The sequence below is a fragment of the Rhincodon typus genome, chromosome 26 (assembly GCF_021869965.1).
Source record: "Rhincodon typus isolate 14 chromosome 26, sRhiTyp1.1, whole genome shotgun sequence".
Classification (NCBI taxonomy): Eukaryota; Metazoa; Chordata; class Chondrichthyes; order Orectolobiformes; family Rhincodontidae; genus Rhincodon; species Rhincodon typus.
The window spans coordinates 13,431,639-13,451,711 of NC_063357.1; the positions used below are offsets into that span (position 1 = coordinate 13,431,639).

General features: G+C 38.5%; 1 protein-coding gene across 1 annotated transcript in view; it reads left to right on the plus strand.

Annotated features, from left to right (window-relative positions):
• The first annotated feature begins 244 nt into the window (after positions 1-244).
• Positions 245-20,073, plus strand: part of synrg (synergin, gamma) — a 95,079-nt gene continuing 75,250 nt past the window's right edge. Inside the window, exons 1-4 of the mRNA XM_048612352.1 lie at positions 245-403; positions 9,029-9,069; positions 18,804-18,934; positions 19,548-19,678. Coding sequence (XP_048468309.1) covers positions 333-403; positions 9,029-9,069; positions 18,804-18,934; positions 19,548-19,678 — 374 coding nt within the window. The 5' untranslated portion in view covers positions 245-332. The remainder of the gene's footprint in view (positions 404-9,028; positions 9,070-18,803; positions 18,935-19,547; positions 19,679-20,073) is intronic.

Genomic DNA, 20,073 nt, shown 5'->3' on the forward strand with positions numbered 1-20,073 from the left:
AGGCAGGGAGGCAGCTGTTCCCCCTCCCACCCAAATGAATAAGAAATAATATAAAATAAAACAATGAACTGCGGATCTGAAACAGAAACTGTTGGAGCCACTCAGCCGATCTGTGGAGGAGGAAACAGGATTAATGTTTCGGGGTCAGTGAAAGAATAAGAGATGATAGTGAGCTGTATACAGAGATATTGGAAGTGCTTGGGGCATGTTGCAATGAGCCTGACTCAGTCAGGTTGACACAGCTGGTGACAGGTGACTGGGCGTTGACCTTTTGTGGGGGAGGGGGGAGGAGACCCGGAAGTAGTTGCTGGTTGACAAGGAGCCGAATCAAGATGGCGCTGCGTCCAGGCGGTGGTGGTGGCGGTGGTAGCAGCAGCAATGGCACTGGCGGCAATGGTAGTGGGTAAGTGAAGAAACATCGACTTTCCTCTTTTCTTTATTGGTATAATTATTATAAATGGTAAACTAAATCAGGTGATGATTTATGATTGGCTGGGCGGCCGGCTCGATTCATCACGGAGCCGGTGGCCGCCTCTCTGCCTTCAAGATGATGCTGGGAAACGGGGTTAGTCTGGGTCAGTGAGCAAGACCCTGTTTCCCTCCCTCTCACACGCACACGCACACTTTGATATTTACCCTCTGATGCCCTAGATACCACCGGACAACTCTTACCTCTGATTATCTGATCTTTTAAATTACATTTCCACTGAGTCGATTGTTTCCTTTATAAATGGGTAAAAGCCGATCTCCGCACGATTTTATTTTACATTTTAAACTTTCTTCTTTCTCTTACCCCTCCCCTTCCACTTTAATATTGTTGTGTTGATGGTTTTTTTTCTAAAAGTAAACCTTGGGTGGATTGTTGCCGAATGGAAGTACACGCAAATACCCCTTTCCCCTTATTTTGAGGCTGTGAAGTTCTGCTGTCTGAATTGAACGGGAAGCTGCACACTGAATAATTGATGTTCCTGAAGGAGATCGTGCTTCATGTATCTTTCATCTCACCCTATCACCTTTCATCCGACGCAGCTAAATTAAGTGGACATTTCTTGATCGAATTCGATCTTCAAAAAAACGTTGAATTGTAATTCCCTCTTTCTGTATCTCGTGTGTTGTTGGGCAATAAAAGTATTCATAAACTCCCTTAATGTAGCTGCAATGATCTTTGCAATTTGCAGTATGCCAGTAAAAAGGCGAGGGAATAAACGAGCTTTGATACTATTTCACTTCCCAGTGAGCATGTGTGTAGGGAAGAAATAACTGTACTTCTTGTGCTCAGCAGATTTAAGTGTATCTTATTTTTAATTTTAGGCACACCTGGAATGGAAAAAGTTGACTTTGTGGGCTTTTTGGTCTCTGCCATGTGTTCTGTTTTGTTGCATCGGTTGGTATTAAAAATTAACACTACAAGAATTTGCAAGTTGTGATACTTTGAAGGCTGTTTAATGTTGCTGACCTTTTTAGGTGTATGCAATAGTGCCAAACTATTTAGCACAGTAATTATGGCTTTGAATAATTACCCCACTCCCACTATCTCCAGAAAAAAGACTGCTGAGTAACTGCAGTAGATTCCAAAGTTGACCTAATAACCTTGTGATGATTGAATACTTGCTTTTGTCCTTACTCTTCCCCTCTCCAGACATGTTATGATTCCATCTGTAATTTGTTATACTTGTCAATCAAGTAGATGAATTTTGCTATCTTAACTTTAAAGCATAACGAAAGTTGACAAATACTTGATTGAGAGTTGCTAAAAAGTTTTCTCACTTCCTCAATATATTTAATGTTTTAAGAATTCCTGTTAAATGTGGTTATTATTTAAGATGCAGGACTGGTAGCTTAATGTTCCAGGGTATAGATGCTATATGAAGGATAGAAAGGGGGGCAAGAGGGAAGGGGGTTAGTGTTGTTGCTTAAAAAACATTACATTTGACCTGGGGAGGATATTCCTGGGAGAATGTCCAGTGACCTTATATGAGTGGAACTGAGAAATAAGAAAGAGATGATCACCTATTTGGGATCGTACTATAGGCTCCCAAATAATCAGTGGGAAACTGAGAAGCAAACATGTAAGGGGATCTCAGATATCTGTAAGAATAATAGGGTTGTAATGGTAGGGGATTTTAACTTTCCAAACATAGACTGGGGCTGTTGTTAAGGGCTTGGATGGAGAGGAATTTAAATGTATACAAGAAAACTGTATTACTCAATATGTAGATGTACCTATTACAGAAGGAGCAAAACTCGACCATCTCTTGGGAAATAAGGCAGGGCAAGTGACTGAGGTGTCAGTGACAGAGCACCTTGGGGCCATTGATCATAATTTTATTCGTTTTAAGATAGTTGTGAAAAAGGATAGACCTGATCTAAAAGTTAAAGTTCTAAATTGGAGTAAGGCCAATTTTGACAGTATTAAGCAGGACCTTTCAAAAGTTGACTGAGGGAAGTTGTTTATAGGTAAAGGTATGGTTAGAAAATGGGACGCCTTCAAAAATGAGACAACGAGAGTTCAGAGACAGTATGCTCCTGTTAGTGAGAAAGGCAAGGCTGGTAGGTGTAGGTAATGCTGGATGACTGGAGAAATTCAGGCTCTGTTCAAGAAAAAGAAGGAGGCATATGTCAGGTATACTTACCTGGGATCAAGTGAATACCTACAGGAGAATAAAGGCAGTAGAAGTCTATTTAAGCGGGAAATCGAGAGGACAAAAGCGGGACATGAGATAGCGTTGGCATGCAAGGTTAAGGAAAATCCAAAGATTTTACATATGCATTAAGGAGAAAAAGTAACTAGGAAGAGAACGGTGATCCTTAAAGATCAGCAAGGCTGTCTGTGTGGAACTGCAGGATATGGGTGAAATGTTAAATGAATATTTCATTTCAGTATTTACTGTGGAGAAGGACATGGAAACTAGGGAACTTAGAAATAAATAGTGATGTCATGAAAAGTGTCCATATTACAGAAGAGGAGATCTGAAACAGCATAAAGATAAATAAATCCCTGGGACCTGATCACGTGTGCCCCAGAACTCCATGGGAAGCAAGGGAAGAGATTGCTGGGTCCCTTGCTGAGATATTTGTATCATTGACGGCCATGGGTGAGGTGCCAGAAGACTGGAGGGTGGCTAATGTGGTGTCATTATTTAAGAAACGTGGTAAAGAAAAGCCAGGGAACTATAGACCAGTGAGCTTGATGTCAGTGGTGGGTAAATTGTTGGAGGGAATTCTGAGGGATAGAATTTACATGCATTTGGAAAGGCAAAGACTGTTTAGGACTAATCAACATGGCTTTGTGTGTGGGAAGTTGTGTCTCACTAACTTTGATTGAGTTTTTTGAAGAAGTAACAAAGCAGATTGAAGGGAGAGTGGTAGGTGTCGTCTATATGGACTTCAGCAAGGTGTTCAACAAGGTTCTACATGGTAGACTGGTTAGCAAGAAAAGATCACATAGAATCCAGGGGGAGTTAGCCAATTGGATACAGAACTGGCTTGAAGGTAGGAGACGGAGGATGGTGGTAGAGGATTGCTTTTTGGACTAGAGGTCTGTGACCAGCAGTGTGCTACAAGGATTGGTACTTTGTCCACTGGTTTTCGTCATGTATATAAGTGATTTGGATGTGAATGTAGGACGTATGGTTAGGAAGTTTGCAGATGGCACCAAAATTGATAGTGGCGGACAGTGAAGAAGGTTACCTGAGTACAATGGGACTTTGATCAGATGGACCAATGGGCTGAGATGTGGCAGATGGAATTTAATTTAGTTAGATGTGAGGTGTTGCATTTTGGTAAAACAAACCAACGCAAGACTAATATAGTTAATCGTAGGGCCCTGGGGAGTATTGCCAAACAAAGAGTGCAGGTGCATTGTTCCTTGAAAGTGGAGTCACAGGGTGATAGGATGGTGAAGAAGACATTTGGCACACTTGCCTTCATTGGTCAGTTCATTAAGTACAGGAGTTGGGACATCATGTTGTGGCTGTAAATTGGTGAGGCCACTTTTAGAATACTGTGTTGAATTCTGGTCTCCCTGCTATAGGAAAGATGTTGTTAAACTTGCAAAAGTTCAGAAAAGATCTATAAGGATGTTGCCGGGATTGGAAGGTTTGAACTGTAAGAAGAGGCTTAATAGACTGGGGCTTTTTGCCCTGGATCGTCGGAGGATGAGGGGTGACCTTATAGAGGTTTATAAAATCATGAAGGGCATGGATAGGCTGAATAGTCAAGATCTTTTTCCTAGGGTGGGTCAAGTCCAAAACTTGAGGGCATAGGTCTAAGGTGAGAGGGGAAAGACTTGAAAGGGACCTGAGAGGCATCTTTTTCACACAGAAAGTACTGCATGATGGAAAGAGCTGCCAGCGAAGGGTACAATTACAACATTTAAAAGTCATCTTGAAAGGTACATGAATAGGAAGGCTTTAGAGGGATATGGGCTAAATGCTGGAAATGGGGCTAGATCAGTTTAGGACATCTGGTTGGTGTGGACAGGTTGGACTGACGGGTCTGTTTCCATCCTGTAAATCTCTGTGACTCTATAATTCTAAGTCTTTCAGTATGTCCCTCAAAGCATCATGATCTTTAAATTTAAACATACTGATTTGCAGTTGATAATATTGCGATTGTCCTTTTTATATAGTTCCCAAAGGCATATTGAGCACTGGCATATTAAATAAAATTGTATATATGACATTTTGTGTTAAAATAGTAACATTTAGCCTTTAGCTTATCAGTTTGTTAGAAACCATCAGAGCAGTATTTTTTTTATTGGACATTTGATTTTTATTTGAAATACAGTCCCCTTTCCCACTGGTGAGATTTCCTAAATAAAAGTACTGGTACTGGTTACTTGAATAATTCTGAGAGCACCATCGCTGCTACTAATTTACCCAATTTCCCCTATTTTGAACAATACTGGAAGCTTTCTTTATGGTATTGACCTTTTCAGACAGCGAAGCGTGGATGTAGTGCAGAACTGACAATATTGTTGAAATGCTGTGAACCATGTTAAAAACATCTCATATCGACCTTCCTTTAAAATTATAGCCGAACAAGGAAAGCTGCACAGATCTTCAGAGCAGTCTAGGTTTTGTTATTATTCATCTTCAATACTTGTAAAGATATATGGAGGGATAATTGTTACATTGTAAAACAGCTGCATTCAGAGCAGGTTTCCAACGGTAAATTATGTATATATGACTTGGTCTGTGTAGAGAAGTGCAGTGTTTGTGAGTAAGGATTACTACTTAATTATGATGTAAATAAGAATTAGCAGAGGCCTGCAAAGCATTTGTGATTATTATCCTAATTCTATTAGTAGGAGTAGAGTGCATTCTTAAGTTCCAGCCCACTGCATTCTCTGTCCCATATAATCTCTCTTTAACCCATATCCAATCCCATCTCTATCATCTAGTTTAACCAACTATAGTTATGATGTTTAATCATTTGTTCAGGTTTAATGCAGATTAGTGCTAATGTATTAAATAAAATATAACCAAAAGCAATTGCTATTTGTGTTATTATATTTTATACATACAACCTCAAATTGAAACTTGAGTACTATTTCAGTTTTGATGTGTTGTGAAATTCCTTTACTGTCATTGAGAATTGAGCCAATTTCTATTCCTATCTTTTTGGCCTGGTTTATGCAATGCATTTTGATCTTTGGTGCTGGGATTTAATGGGCAGCAAAATAAACTTGGGCTCCAAAGCTTAGTGTTATGGTGCTTAATGAGCAACATGAAGCCATGAATTTAAATTCCACCACAACCAATTAGTGTCTCACCAATATTGCCTGTCCCAAAACAAATATTCAAAGAAAACATTGGCTAACATTGTGCAGGGTGGCAACGTGACAAAATGACTATAGGAGCTCCTTTTACGGATGTAATAATGGGGTGAATATTGAAATTTCTCAACAAAACTGCTCAGTTGAGTTTCTCTTGCTAAGAAAATATACACTCAAGGCAGATAGTGTATTTTAGTCTATAAAATAAAATGAAAAATTGCTGAATAAACTCAGATCATCAGGCAGCATCTGTGGAGAGAAACAAAGTTAACATTTCAGGTCGAGGTGACCTTTCGTAAATGAAATGTTAATTCCCCACAGATACTACCTAACCTGTTAAGTCTTTTCAGAATTCCAGCATCAGCAATATTTTGTGTGAGGATCTTTTGTAGTAATTTTTTCAAATTTAAGCTTTACTTGGCAATTTGTGGAACCTTCATATGCAATTTTTAAATGCTTGAGAAGCACACTTTAAGCCAAGAGATGCCCTACAGTTGTAATTTTATTTTTGTATTCACTTATGGAAGTAATATTTCATCTCTTCTATGAGGCTAGGGTGATAGTTGAATTATTTTGTGACTTCTGGATTTGGTAGTTGATAAAATACCAGCTGTCCTGAGTATTTCTGGTGAACCAAAGAAAGGAATTGCCACTGTTACTCTGAGCATTTCTGCCTGTGGTGTTGACCTCAGTCATATCCCTAGGCATTTTGCCAGCTTTTTGTCTCAAAATTTGTCCCTTGAAAAGGCAGTTCCATCATTAAGAAAGGTTGACATGGCCTGTCCATGTTATTAGTCTTGTAATTTCTTCCTCCAGTCCTTCAGATGCTGGTCTCTTTCTTTTCTGGTTAGTACTGCTTTCTGGTTCATGGTTGAATGTGGGAGTTCACTGCACTTCTTACTGCATGGGACAGTGAGGTTAGTGCTTGCATTAACCTGTTTCCCATCCTTCTGTTTGGGTAAGCCTTACAAATAGTGATGGATCTAGACAGGTCCAAATGGTGTTGTTTGGAGACGAGTATCTAACTGAAATTGACCATTTTCGGTGCATATTATGAAGACATTAATCTAGAAACAACAGAAGTGGGATTTAGAGGAAAATATTGAATGGACAGAATGAAGTGTTCAAGTAGAAATCTGCGGCTGACATTTTCACCATGTTTTCAATGCATTTGGTTAATACTGTATCAAATACAGTCTTTAGTGAGATTGGGATGGGCTGATGTGGCAGATGTTCACGAATCTTTGTGTGACTTAAAAGTAAGAAACATGGGAATAATAAGACATTAGTTTTAGAAGCAAAAGTCTTTCACCAATCCAAAATGGTTCACAGCCAATGAATTACTTTCAAAGGGTATTGGAGAAAACACTGCAGGCAGCAAACAGTAAGGTCTCTCACTCACAGCAGCAAGGTAATTTACAAAATATGTTAATCATGATGTTAGCCCATGGATAGTTATGGCGTGGATATAGAGACAACTATCATATCTCCTTCAATAGTGGCATGGGATTTTTTGCATATTTATCTGAGAAGACAGAAGGAGCATTTCATATCTTATCCAAAAGATAACACCTGTAGCAGTGCAACACTCTTGTCAGTACCGCAGTAATGTGTAAGCCAAAATGATGAGCTGAAGTAGGGCTTGAACCCAAGGCTTTGTGATTTAGAATTGAAGATGCTCCCACCGAGCCAGCAATAATGCAATTACTCTCTTTCAAAGCTGTTATGAGTCACATTGCATGAGTAACCTTGGTGCATTTTTGCAGTTTACATGTCACTTTTGGTATTAAATTCAATGGTTGATTGTCCTTAAAAATGTACATCTAGGAAGTCCTGTTGGATTCTCAAGTATGAGTCACAACGTACTCTACTGCAGAATACCTTACAGTCTTAAGTGGAAAAACCTGCTTCACTGTGTTTGCCACTGATATCTTCTTCCCAGAGCCAATGCTATCACTCTGCAGGTTTGATCCTTCAAACTGTCCTTAACTGATGCGAGTGAACATCTTATCAGCTAGCTTTCTTGTTCCAAATATACTCTCCTAATACAGTAGTGCCAAGAGTCTCTTGTCAGAAATGTGTGTTTGGGTAGCACAAGATGTGGTTATTTATGAGACATGCAATACTTATGTCCTGAAGTAATTAAATCCTTCTGAAGATATGGCAAACTCTTGGGATGGTGGGAGTATTTGCTTCCAGATTTGATATGAATATGGACATGAATAAATGTATCCTTGAGGTCTCTTTCTGTCTTCCGTAACCTCACAAATAATAACTTGCTATGCAATGCCATACTGAGCAAGAGATGGCCAGCTCATGGTTCGCTGCCAGTGTTGTGTTATGAATAATTGATATGTGGTACACTTAGTAGCTGAAGAGGTGCAGATCCTTTGTCAGACATTTGTTGGTTAGTACTGCTGCAACTTTTCTAATGATCTGGTTGAGATCAGGAACTTGTAATGTGGTGATATCCTAGAAAGTTTCCTTTGGCCTAAAACACTGGGGCATAAAACAAAGCTTCAGCGGATTCACAGTAAAGCTTTATTACAGATTCCAGTGCTGCACAGCCACTCAAGATGGTTAGGCATGACATTAATTTTTAAAAGAATACCATGGAGCACCATACATGGAAGGTGTGGCATTTTATCGTGGGCGTAATCCTTACTGCTGCCTAAAAAGGAGCAAAAAGATTGAGTTTTCCATTATATTAAAAATACTGGTCTCCGGAACATCGATTATAGTAAGTAACTTCTTAAAAAATGATTTCTACTTTTCTGTCATTTGTTTGTTGATGTTAACATAATATGTGAAGCGGTGACATCAGAAGTTTCTGTTTGCACTGAAAGGTAAGTGGGCGAGGCTCCAGACTCAATTTTCAAAAGAAGGAATACAACCATCCAGTTCCCAAACGAGCAGCCTTCACAGTCTTTTCCACAGAGTTGATACCTTTTGTGAAGAATCATTGCATGATGCAATATAGTAACAGCCCATTCTGGCCATGATGTCTATTCTGTCACTTCTGTCTTTCCTCTGAATGTGATTCCGTCCTCCTGCCCAAATATTTTACAATTCTTCCCTTTCAAACACCTGGACAGTATTTCAATGATCATTTATTTGTGACAGAGAATTTCAATCCTGGTATAAAGATTTTTCTCTCTCATTGGAATATAGGTTTCATGGACATCAGTTTAAGCTCTTGTCAGTGAAAATCTGTTTTGCTAATTTTATTTTCTTCTACTTTGGTTACAGCTTCATGTTCCCAGTATCAGGGGGATTAGTTCCTCCCCAAGGTATGTATGGCAATATTGCGATTCTACCATGCATATCTTGATTCATTTGTGTTCTTGCACCATTTGTGACTCATTACATGCGATGTAATAACATTAATCTTTAAACATTTATTGCCTTGACTTAATTTTGCATGAGTTTCTTTGAACACAACATTGTAAATTCCAAATGAGCTGTATCGAATTTAGCATACAAAATATATGAAATGTTTGAAAAGTTAAATGCACAAAAATGTACTAAAGAATACAACACCTGTGCTTCTTTATACCTCTGCTGTCATTCACCCAGAAGGTTTAGTGTACAGCTGTTGTTGGTTGTACTTTGGGTAATGAGTGGATGAAGCCATCTCAATCCTTCCCCTCCCACCTTTAAAAAGATAAAAGATCAGACCTCCTTTTGATGTCATTCTTATTTGCCTTCCTTTATTTCTCTTATAAACCACCACCTCCTCCCCCGCCCCCAACCCTACCCAAAAAATGTCATTCCCACCAGCCTGAAACTTATGGACATTATGAAATTTGGTGTAGGCAAGCACAAAGCCTGATGCACTTTGAGACTTTTCCCATGCTCACAGCTGGCCACAAGTTTCATACACAGATTAAATCCTCTCTAAACTGATATCACAGAATCCCTACACTGTGGAAACAGGCCCTTTGGACTGTGGGAGGAAACCCATGCAGACAGGGGGAGAATGTACAAACTCCACACAGACAGTAGCCCGAGGGTGGAATCAAACCCGGGTTCCTGGCACTGTGAGGCAGCAAAGCTAACCACTGAGCCATCGAGCCGCCTCAATCTACAGTTGTATTCAGTATTGCTGTTGGGTTAGCATAACAGAGTCTAATAATTAATTTTGAATTGTAGCAAATCACTTTCTATTAAATACATATTTACCTCAGGACCTGAGTGATATTTGCAGCACTAGATCACAGTGTATAATTAGCTAAAACTGCTTGTTCCAATTTATCCATAGGTAAATAATATGCCAGAGAATGGAGGTAACCAGGATGGAAAACAGCAGACTGATTAAATCTGAACTTCACACTAACTGAGTTGGCAGTGTCCATAGTTCTTCGAACTCTTTCCAACAAGATCTTGAAATCACAGTTATTTATACTTTGTGGAAGATTAAGCATATAGAATCTTAATAGACTGAAAGAGAAGTCCCATAATTATAAGGATTCTTTTTACATTGAAACCGTCTTTTTGAAGATGACTTAGTCATAGAGCTGTACAGCATGGAAATGGACCCTTCTGTGCATCTTGTCCATGCTGACCAGATGTTCTAAACTAACCCAGTCCGATTTGGCCTATATCCCTCTAAACCCTTCCTATTCATATACCCATCCAGATGCCTTTTAAATGTTGCAATTGTACCAGCCTCCTCCACTTTCTCTTACAGCTCATTCCATACATGTACCACCCTCTGTGTGAAAAAGTTGCCCCTGAGGTCCCTTTAAAATCTTTTCCCTCTCTTAAATTTATGCCCTCTAGTTTTAGACTCCCCCATTCTGGGGAAATGACCTTGGCTATTCATCTTTTCCATGCCCCTCATGATTTTATAAACTTCTATAAGGTCATTCATTGGCCTCCGACGCTCCAGGGAAAATAGCCCCAGCCTATTCAGCCTCTCCCTATAGCTCAAACCCTCCAACCCTGGCAACATCCTTGTAAATCTTTTCTGAACCCTTTCAAGTTTCTCAAATCCTTCCTATGTCAGGGAGACCAGAATTGCCTGACCAATGTCCTGTACAGCTGCAACATGAGCTCCCAACTTCTATACTCAATGTGCTAACCAATAAAGGCAAGCGCACCAAACGTCGTCTTCACTACCCTGTCTACCTGCAGTTCCACTTTCAAGGAACTATGAACCTTCACTCCAAGGTCTCTTTGTTCAGCAATACTCCCCAGGACCTTACTATTAAGTATATGCGTTGTACCCTAATTTGCCTTTCCAAAATGCAGCACTCGCGTTCATTTAAATTAAGCTCCATCTGCCGCTCCTTGGCCCAATGGCCCATCTGATCAAGGTCCCATTGTACTCTGAGGTAACCTTCTTCGCTGTCCACTGCACCTCCAATTTTGGTGTCATCTGCAAATTTACTAACCATACCTCCTATGTTCACGTCCAAATCATTTATATAAATGACAAAAAGCAATGGACCCAGCATCGATCCTTGTGGCACACCGCTGGTCACAAGCCTCCAGTCTGAAAAGCAACCCTCCACCACCACCCTCTGTCTTCTACCTTCGAGCCAGTTCTGTATCCAAATGGCTAGTTCTCCCCGTATTCGACATGATCTAACCTTGCTAACCAGTCTATCATGAGGAACCTTGTCGAAAGCCCTACTGAAGTCCATATAGATCACATCCACTGCTCTGTCCTCATCGATACTCTTTATTACTTCTTCAAGAAACTCAATAAAGTTAGTGAGACACTATTTCCCTTAGACAAAGCCATGTTGATTATCCCTAATCAGTCCTTGCCTTTCCAAATACGTGTAAATCCTGTCCCTCAGGAATCCATCCAACAACTTGCCCACCTCTGATGTCAGGCTCACTGGTCTATATTTCCCTGGCTTTTCCTTACCACCTTACATACATAGTGGCACCATGTTAGCCAACCTCCAGTCTTCCAGCACCTCACCTGTGGCTATCAATGATACAAAAATTCAGCAAGGGGCCCAGCAATCACTTCCCTAAATTCCCATAGAGTTCTAGGGTACACCTGATCAGGTCCTGGGAATTCATCTTCTAACAAATCAGATCAGGGCAGATTGAAGCTATGGTAAATGATGTGATGAGGAGGTTGAAATGGTGATATTCATTCATATTCCTCTGTATTGGACAGGTTTTTTTTAGTTTGCTGCAGAAGGGTATCACTTATTTCTTCATGTCTGTGCAGGATCATGGAACTTTTTAAAATCCCTTTCCAGCATTTTTCTCATATCTTGTTATATTTCTATTTTTCAATCATTTGTTTGGATCACTTTCAAAAGCTATTTTGCTTTTACTTTCATCGATGCTTGTGGGGCATCACTGTTGTAAAATCATTTTTCTAATCTTTTCTTGTGCTTGGTGTTAAAAGTTTTGCTTTCCATTTAAACTTTATTAAACATTGAAAACAGTTTTCTAAACACGTACTATAAAGCTCTATATAATTTTAAATACCACTGCTCCTTGGTGTCTATTCGTTTGTTTCTGTTTTTCTCATAGCCTTGATATAACTCTTAAAGTTAGGGATTGATTCGAGACACTATATTATAATTACAGCCTAACCAATAACTTGTAGAATTTCAGTTTAAGACCTTCCTTAAAAGTACTTAGTTGACTAAAGTTTTGGCTCCCATGGAATATTTCCTCCTTTAACTTTAACTTTGTCAATTTTTATTTTAACATGTACTTGTGAAGTGCCTTGGGATATTTTTTACTTTGGTGTCGTATGGATGCAAGTTTTGAGTGCTTGTTTTTTGCTATTTATTAAAATTAGAATTCTGTGTAGTTATTGTTGCAGCTGAATCCCATTTCATAACATGTCTGAACAGTTATTAAAATTATTTATAGAAAAATATGTAAGGCTAAGCCATCTTATTTTTCTAATTCTTGTAAAGTTTAATTGTTTTCAGTCTATTTTCACTCTTCATTCTTCTTCTGTAAGTGTATCATCTTTCATTTCTCTGTGTTCTCAACCAACGGTTGCCCTTCTGAAGTTCAATCACAGTCATCTCACTATTTTTGTGTCATAAACAAATTCTGATATCCACCTCAATCTATTTTCAGATTCCTGATTCACACCACTGTTTATAGGCTATTAGTTAAACAATTAACTATTAATTTGTGTTTTCAATCCTTTTGCCAACCTCCTATCAGAATGCCTCCAGCATGTATAAAATTGTCAATGAATTGAATTCATAAAACAAAACATGCTGAAGATTCGTTACATGGAAACGACAGACTCCATTTGAGCATGGATAGAAAACAAACAGGAAAATTACTTTTGACTCGAACATTTATACTAAATAAGTTGGCAAGGGCTAACTGCATGCAATGCACCACAAACATTGGCTGTGTACACATTTTAACCTTGTCACAAAAGGAAAGAAAATTTCCACTGAGGTTTCTGACATCTGACTAGCTAATGCTGTTCTTCCTATGAATTTATTCTGTTCAAAATCACAAATAATTCTATTTTCCTCACATCAATGTTTAATATTCCTGTTTAAGCTGAATAGTCATTGTGACTTTTATTTGAAAGTACCATGACAGAAGGCCTTCCAATTCATTATTTGTTCTTCAATTATATTACGATTTATGGAAATCATGCCCATTTGCAACTCCTGAAAAACATTTGCACTTCCAAACAGCAAGAAGACTGAAAGAAATGCATTTTACACTCTTTCAAATTTATACTGCCCATAGATATTTATGTTTATTCTTACTAATGGTCCTGCAAAGGTTTACCGACCTAATGCCACAAACAGTGTTGTGTTGCCCATAATTGAGACTGATTTATACTGTATTGCCTCAACACTGTGAAGGGATTTTTAAGAAACTGGATTGACGAATAAATACATTTGGGTATTTAACTTAAGTCTGAGGCAACCAGATTATTTTGTTGGAAATAATAACTGTTTTACTTTCTTCCCTGTATTGTAGTGAGAAGTAAAAAATACTTCTAAAAGGAATTGCTTCAGTAATTAATTATTAACCAAATCCTTTGCCCTGGCCCCTACAATGTATAGTTGTGTTATGATTCAGTGAGTTTGTAATGTTGCATTTTAAAACAAGATGTTTTCCATCCTTTCTTCCTTACTCCAAGGTTCTTACTCTGTGTAGGGAGTAGCTCCATTCTGAGGTCAGGCAATGATTGCCCCGCAAATAGGCTGCATCATCACCACTAAGAACAGTGCCTGTATGCTTGCACTTTCTGCTTGGAACTTTTGGAAAAGCAGTTGGTGCCACTGAACCAAAGATACTGAAGCTAACCAGAATACCTAGTGATATCAGTTGGCTCAGGATAGGGAATGACTTTCAAGACTTTAAAGTGGGTTCTAGTCCATACCCTCCATCCTTCTTTCTGCTAAAATTCCATAGGATTCATAAAATTTAATTGTTTCCCTTCTGTGCAGAAAAAAATCAAAACATCATCTTTCAACAAAATCACTTTGCATGTTGTGGACTTCTAATTCCCTTTCTGTGCTCTCTTCATCTGAGCTAATATTTTATTGCAGTAATATTGAGGAGTGAACCTCATTTAAGTGGCACGTGGGGAGATTTTTATCATTCAAGTGTTTGATACTATTGATACCATGGAAATCTAATGTAGTCAACACCATGATCTTGGGCACAGGGTATCCATGTGAATTCTTACTCGGGCGAAAAGGAGCAAACCTTCACATTTATTCAAAACGTACAATATCAGCAAAGCTCTGCTTAGTTGCACATCTCTCTTTACCTATTTTCAACGCAAGATCTAAATTCTGTTTTGCCCTGACTTCTTTCTCTGTCATATTCTTCTCCTTTCCCTGAGATGCTGTCCCTTTGAAGAAGTGGTGTCTAATGGCCCTGAAGTGCCTCATTTCTGTGGCCACTCTTCCAGACTGTGCACAAATAGTGAGGTGACAAGAGTCTGCTTTTCAGTAATTTAAGGCATCTGTGCCATTTTGATCCCATCCTTGGGGAACTTTGCTGTGGCACTTCTTAGATAGTGATTGGTTTTGGGAGTCCTGGATAGGTTTCTTATGGATTTTCAAGCCAGTTCTAGTTTCCTTTCCATAGTCCCAGCTGAAATCAGTTAACTCAGAAATACACTGATTATTGCATCAGTGGCAATCTGATAGCTCAGCACAAACTGGATCAAACATGGTACATTTCTCAGGTATTCTGATTTAATGACTGAGTCCTAAGATAGCTTGAATAGTAGAAATTCAATCATTTAGTCAAATTGGTTTGCCATATTTGTGATGCAGTCTAACTCAGATGAGGTCACTCTTGACTCCTCTCAAGAAAGGTTTTTAAAATTCTCACTGAAGAATTAAATTCTGTGGTGTGCTTATTTGTAAAATGCCTCCTTTTTGTGTGTTTAGTAGAAAATACAAAGTTGTTGTTTTCTCAAAATACGTGTGAACACCTTATGTGATAATGACTCATTTTAAATTGGAAAAGTGAGGAATATAATTGACAAACTAATTATTGTCCACTATTCAATTGTTCTTTATTTGTTAAATTTTCAATGGATTGTTTAACTGTTAGAGTGACCATTGGTTCACGCAGAACAGATGCATCTATGTTTCATTATGCCAATATTTGGGGAACTGGTAGGCCAGAGGAGAGGAGCAAGGATGAGTGTCCAGAAATAATAAATAAAATCATCCATTTTGTATTTTGTATGCTACTGTGAAAACGGCATCAAAAAACACTTTCAAAATATGGGTCCCATTTAAAAAAAAGGACAGAAGCTAACTGACATTCTAACCTGCATTGTGACGGATGCAAGCCGCTCCATTAAATTCTAGGTACATGCATATTATAATCTGCGGACAGTCTTCAATGTACTCAATCTTTGTACAACTTAAAAATGCGAGACATAAAGGTAAACAGGTGAAGGAAACTGTTTTTGTAGATTGGGTGAGTTTTTTGCCCAGCATCTGTAGTTTCAGAGAAACTATTCCACCTTGGGGTTAAATGTTTGCACACATCTATTTCAGGGAACAAATGATTTCTCTACTTCTATGGATTCTGGGCAAAAAACACTCCATTGAACAAAAACTGGGAACTGCACCAGGTAATATCACCTGATAAGGAGAAGGTATTGGATACACTGTCTGTACTTAAAAGTTGATAAGGCCAAGACTAGATGAAGTGCATCCAACAATATTGAAGGGAACGAGTGTGGAAAGTACAGAGGCAAGGCTACAGTTTTCAGTCTCCCTTAGCCCTGGGGATGGTGTCAGAGGACTGGAAAATTGTTACACCCTTGTTCAAAAATTCATGTAAACATAAACCCAACAACTACAGACCGATCAATTTAACTTCAGTAATGAACAAACTTCTTGAAGCAATAAACTGGGACAAGATTATTAGTCTCCTAGAAAAATATTGGCTAAACAAGGAAAGGGAAGTTATATTTCACTAATTTGCAAGAGTTTCTCGAAGAGGTAACATTGTTGATGTGTTGACATCGAGTTCCAAAAGTCATTTAATGCAACGGCACACAACAGGCATGTGGACAAAGTTGTAGCTCACAGAGTAAAAAGGACAGTAACGACACGAATATGAAATTTGCTGAGTGGCAGGAAAGTATGTGTAGTGGGTAGTGGATGTGTTTTGACTTGGAAGAAGGTTTGTAATAGAGTTGCGTGGGGGTAATGTTGGAACCTTTGTTTTTCCTGATTCTTCATAATGATTTAGATCTGAGTACAGATCATGATTTCAACGTTTGTAGATGATACAAAATTTAGAGGCATTGTGAACTGAGAATCGGATGGTGTAGAACTTCAAAGATATATAGCCAAGTGGTGGAATGGGCAGATAAGTAGCAGATGAAATTAATTGCAATGAAATATAGTGTGTTTCATTTTGGTAAGAAGTACATAATGGGACAATGTAAGATAAAGAGTGCAACTCTAAAGAGGGTGCATGAGCAAAGGAACACATGTGCATATGTCATTGAAGTTTGCAGGACATGTTGAAAGAGTGGTTAATAAAGCATACAATATCCAGGCCTTCATTTTTGATTGCATTGAGGACACAAACAAGGGGTTTACGTTGAATTTGTACATGACACTCGTTCAACCTCAGCTGGAGTATTGTGGCCAGTTCTGGGTGGTGAACATTAGGAAGGACACGAAAGCATTAGAAAGGGTGCAGAAAACCTTCACAACAATGAGGGATGAGGAACTTCAGTTATGAAGTTAGATTGAGACTGTTTTTCTTGAAGAAGGCTGAGTGTATCTGATAGCAGTATTCAAGATCATGAGGGGTCTAGACAGAGTAGATATTGAGAACAAGAGAGCAGGTTTAAAGTAAATGACAAAAGAAGCAAATGTCTTTTTCACACAGTGAATGGTTAAGGTCTAAAATGCACTGTCTGATAATGTGGCTGAAGTAGCTTCAGTCAAAGCATCCAGGAGCAAATTAGACTGTAATCCGGAAAGGAAGAAAGCGCAGAGTTATAGAGATATAGTGGGAGAGTAGCCACTGCAGACACGACAGGCTGAATGGCCTATTTTTGAGCTCCAGCAATTTTGAGATTTGTTCTATCAAATTGATAAGCTGCTATCAGCATTAACGCCTTCCCCCTCCCCTACCTATGCATTATTTGGAGCACAAAGAGGGAGCAAGTCTGTCTCTGTATCTGTCTCCTGTCTCTTCCGCCTCCTCCTCTCCTTCCCTCCACTCACTTATCCCAGATAATCCCATCATAAATACAATGTACGTTCTGAAAAGAAGAACACCTACAAAGAAAAAGGCATTTCGAGTCCTTTGTTGTCCCTAAATAACAGGTTTCACAGTACAGTATGTAAGCATGTGCTTTGGAGAGGAATTATTTAGCGTTACAGATTAAGTGACACAAACAGGAATATGTCTGTTTTAAGCCAGTGATGGAAAAATATCATCACTGGGGATGGGCCTATTTTGAAAAAAAGGCATACAGTGATGCTAGGTTGTCCTAGTCACCAAATGGGAATCAGAACAGCAAATCTTTCTTCTGTGGTAGAATTAATGTGAGCAAGAACCATATGGTCAAACCTCACCACGGCAAATAAAGTAGTTCGCAATAAAAACTAAGAGGATCTTTGCAGGTAAATCAGAATATTGTTATCAGTGACTCTAAGACGCTGCATACCCTATGATTTTTCACTGGTTGCAAGTGTACCAACAGGCGATGCGTGCTCCCTTACCAAAACACAGAGAATATTATGGAAGAGGGGCAGACTCCTAGGATAACCATCACCATGATTGGAAAAAACATTTTCAAGTGTTCCTGTTTTTTGCTTGCTCTTTAGTAATTCTTCCAGGGAAGTGTGAATTAGAATTAGGGATGTTGAATTAGAAATCAGGCTGACTGAGCTACAGTGATTAAAGTAAAGCAATACAACGTCAATTTGCACGTTAACACACGTTATCAAGGCTCAATCTTGTATGGTCAAATGCTGTGAAGCTTATTCTTAACATGCGTTGTCACATTTAGGGGTGGAAATAAAAAGGTAGAAGGAAAAAAACAGATAATGTTGTTTAATTTTGTTCACGCAGGCCGCAATTATTAGGTACAGTGCCTTGTACTCATTACTAAGTCTCTGTATTTGCATATTTTACTACTGACTATATTATCTGTAAATAGTTAAATTAATTGTATTGAGGATATTTGTCGGTTGCATACCGAACCATTAAATACTGTCCATGCTTGGAAAAACTTGTTGGTACTTTAAATATTCTGAGATCTAAGTTTTTGTGTGGGGTAAAATTGTAAAAATATTTTGTGACAGGTGAGATCTCAATTTGTATGTCATGAATGACCATGTAGTTTGTGGTGTGCCACAGTATATTACAGCCTTAAAGAACATTTTTCCTAGCATTTAGCATAATGCGATGTAGTTAGACAGCTGTACTAAGTACTGGAGTGTTTCTGATGACATTCCACTAATTGCTGTGTTGTTCTTTAGTTTTTATCTTCATAAAGCTGATTTTTTTTGAGATTTAAATGATTTTTATTTCACTCTGTGTGTCTGCATAGGAATGATGTCAATGCAACAGCAGCAGCAACCGCAGGGATTCCCTATGGTACCTGTGATGCAGCCCAACATACAAGGCATGATGGGAATGAATTTTGGTTCACAGATGCCTCCAGGAGCAATACACATGCAGGTAATTCAGTGACTATTTGACCCATACAAAAATATGTCTTTTCTTATTCGTATGCTAGGTACAAAGTTGTAGAAGAAGAAAATCTATTAAACGCTTTTACTAATGCTTGTTTTTCCTTTACTGTGACCACCCACCCACTCAAACTGGGGAAGGTCACAGTGACATTTTGTGGCTATAGATTTGTTGATGCAACAGATCCACCCCCTGCTGTGTAATACTGTTCAGAGTTAGTCCTAGGATAGAGTACTTGTACTTATTTATTGACTCACGTAATTTAAATGTATTATCAAAATGAATATAGGTCTTGTTAATAGACGTTGCAATTGAACGTTTATTTAAAGTGTACACTTAGATATCAATTGATTTCCCATTTGTTGTACAATGTTTGCTTAATTATTAACAACTTGCTCAAGGAATTATTGAGCTGCCATGGTGATGTTTCTATCACTTAGACATATTAGGCAGTTTTATTGAATAAGAAATAGAGGATACAAGCGAGATTAGTAGATTCTGCACATGTATCGAAACAACAAGGCAAACAGGTTGGATTGAATGACCTGTTTTCTTTCCGTTCTTGTTCAGAAATACTATTTGAATATTTTGTTCCCTGTAGAGTGGAATGGCAATGGGACCAATGCCACCAGCCGGAATGTCATTTATGCCACAGCATCATTACATGGGGATTCGTCCTTCTCCGCCACAGTACACTCCAGATATGCAAAAGCAGTTTGCTGAAGAGCAGCAGTAAGATGGTTTTCTGGTTCTGATTTGACTTTGGAGTTGTGATATAACTTATTGTCTTTTCTTTCAAAAATGTTCAAAATTAAGCTATAGATTTAGTCAACTTTACTGGAGGTGATTCATCATTATTGAAGATATCGAACAATGGGTTAGCTGCTTTCAAACTTGCAAATTCTTACTTTGAGATTTTCTAACTTCTTTCTTAAATCCAGCAAATACAGACATAAAAGGCAGCAGCAGAGCTGTAAAAATGGATTGTCAAATCACTTGTTTTATTGCAGCATGTAAATGATTAAATATTTCTCTAACTGCCAGAGTGATTATTTGTATCTCTCCTCAATTCCCTGTGTATGCTCAAATATTATTAGTTGTAATATGTATCAGGAGAATTTCTACCT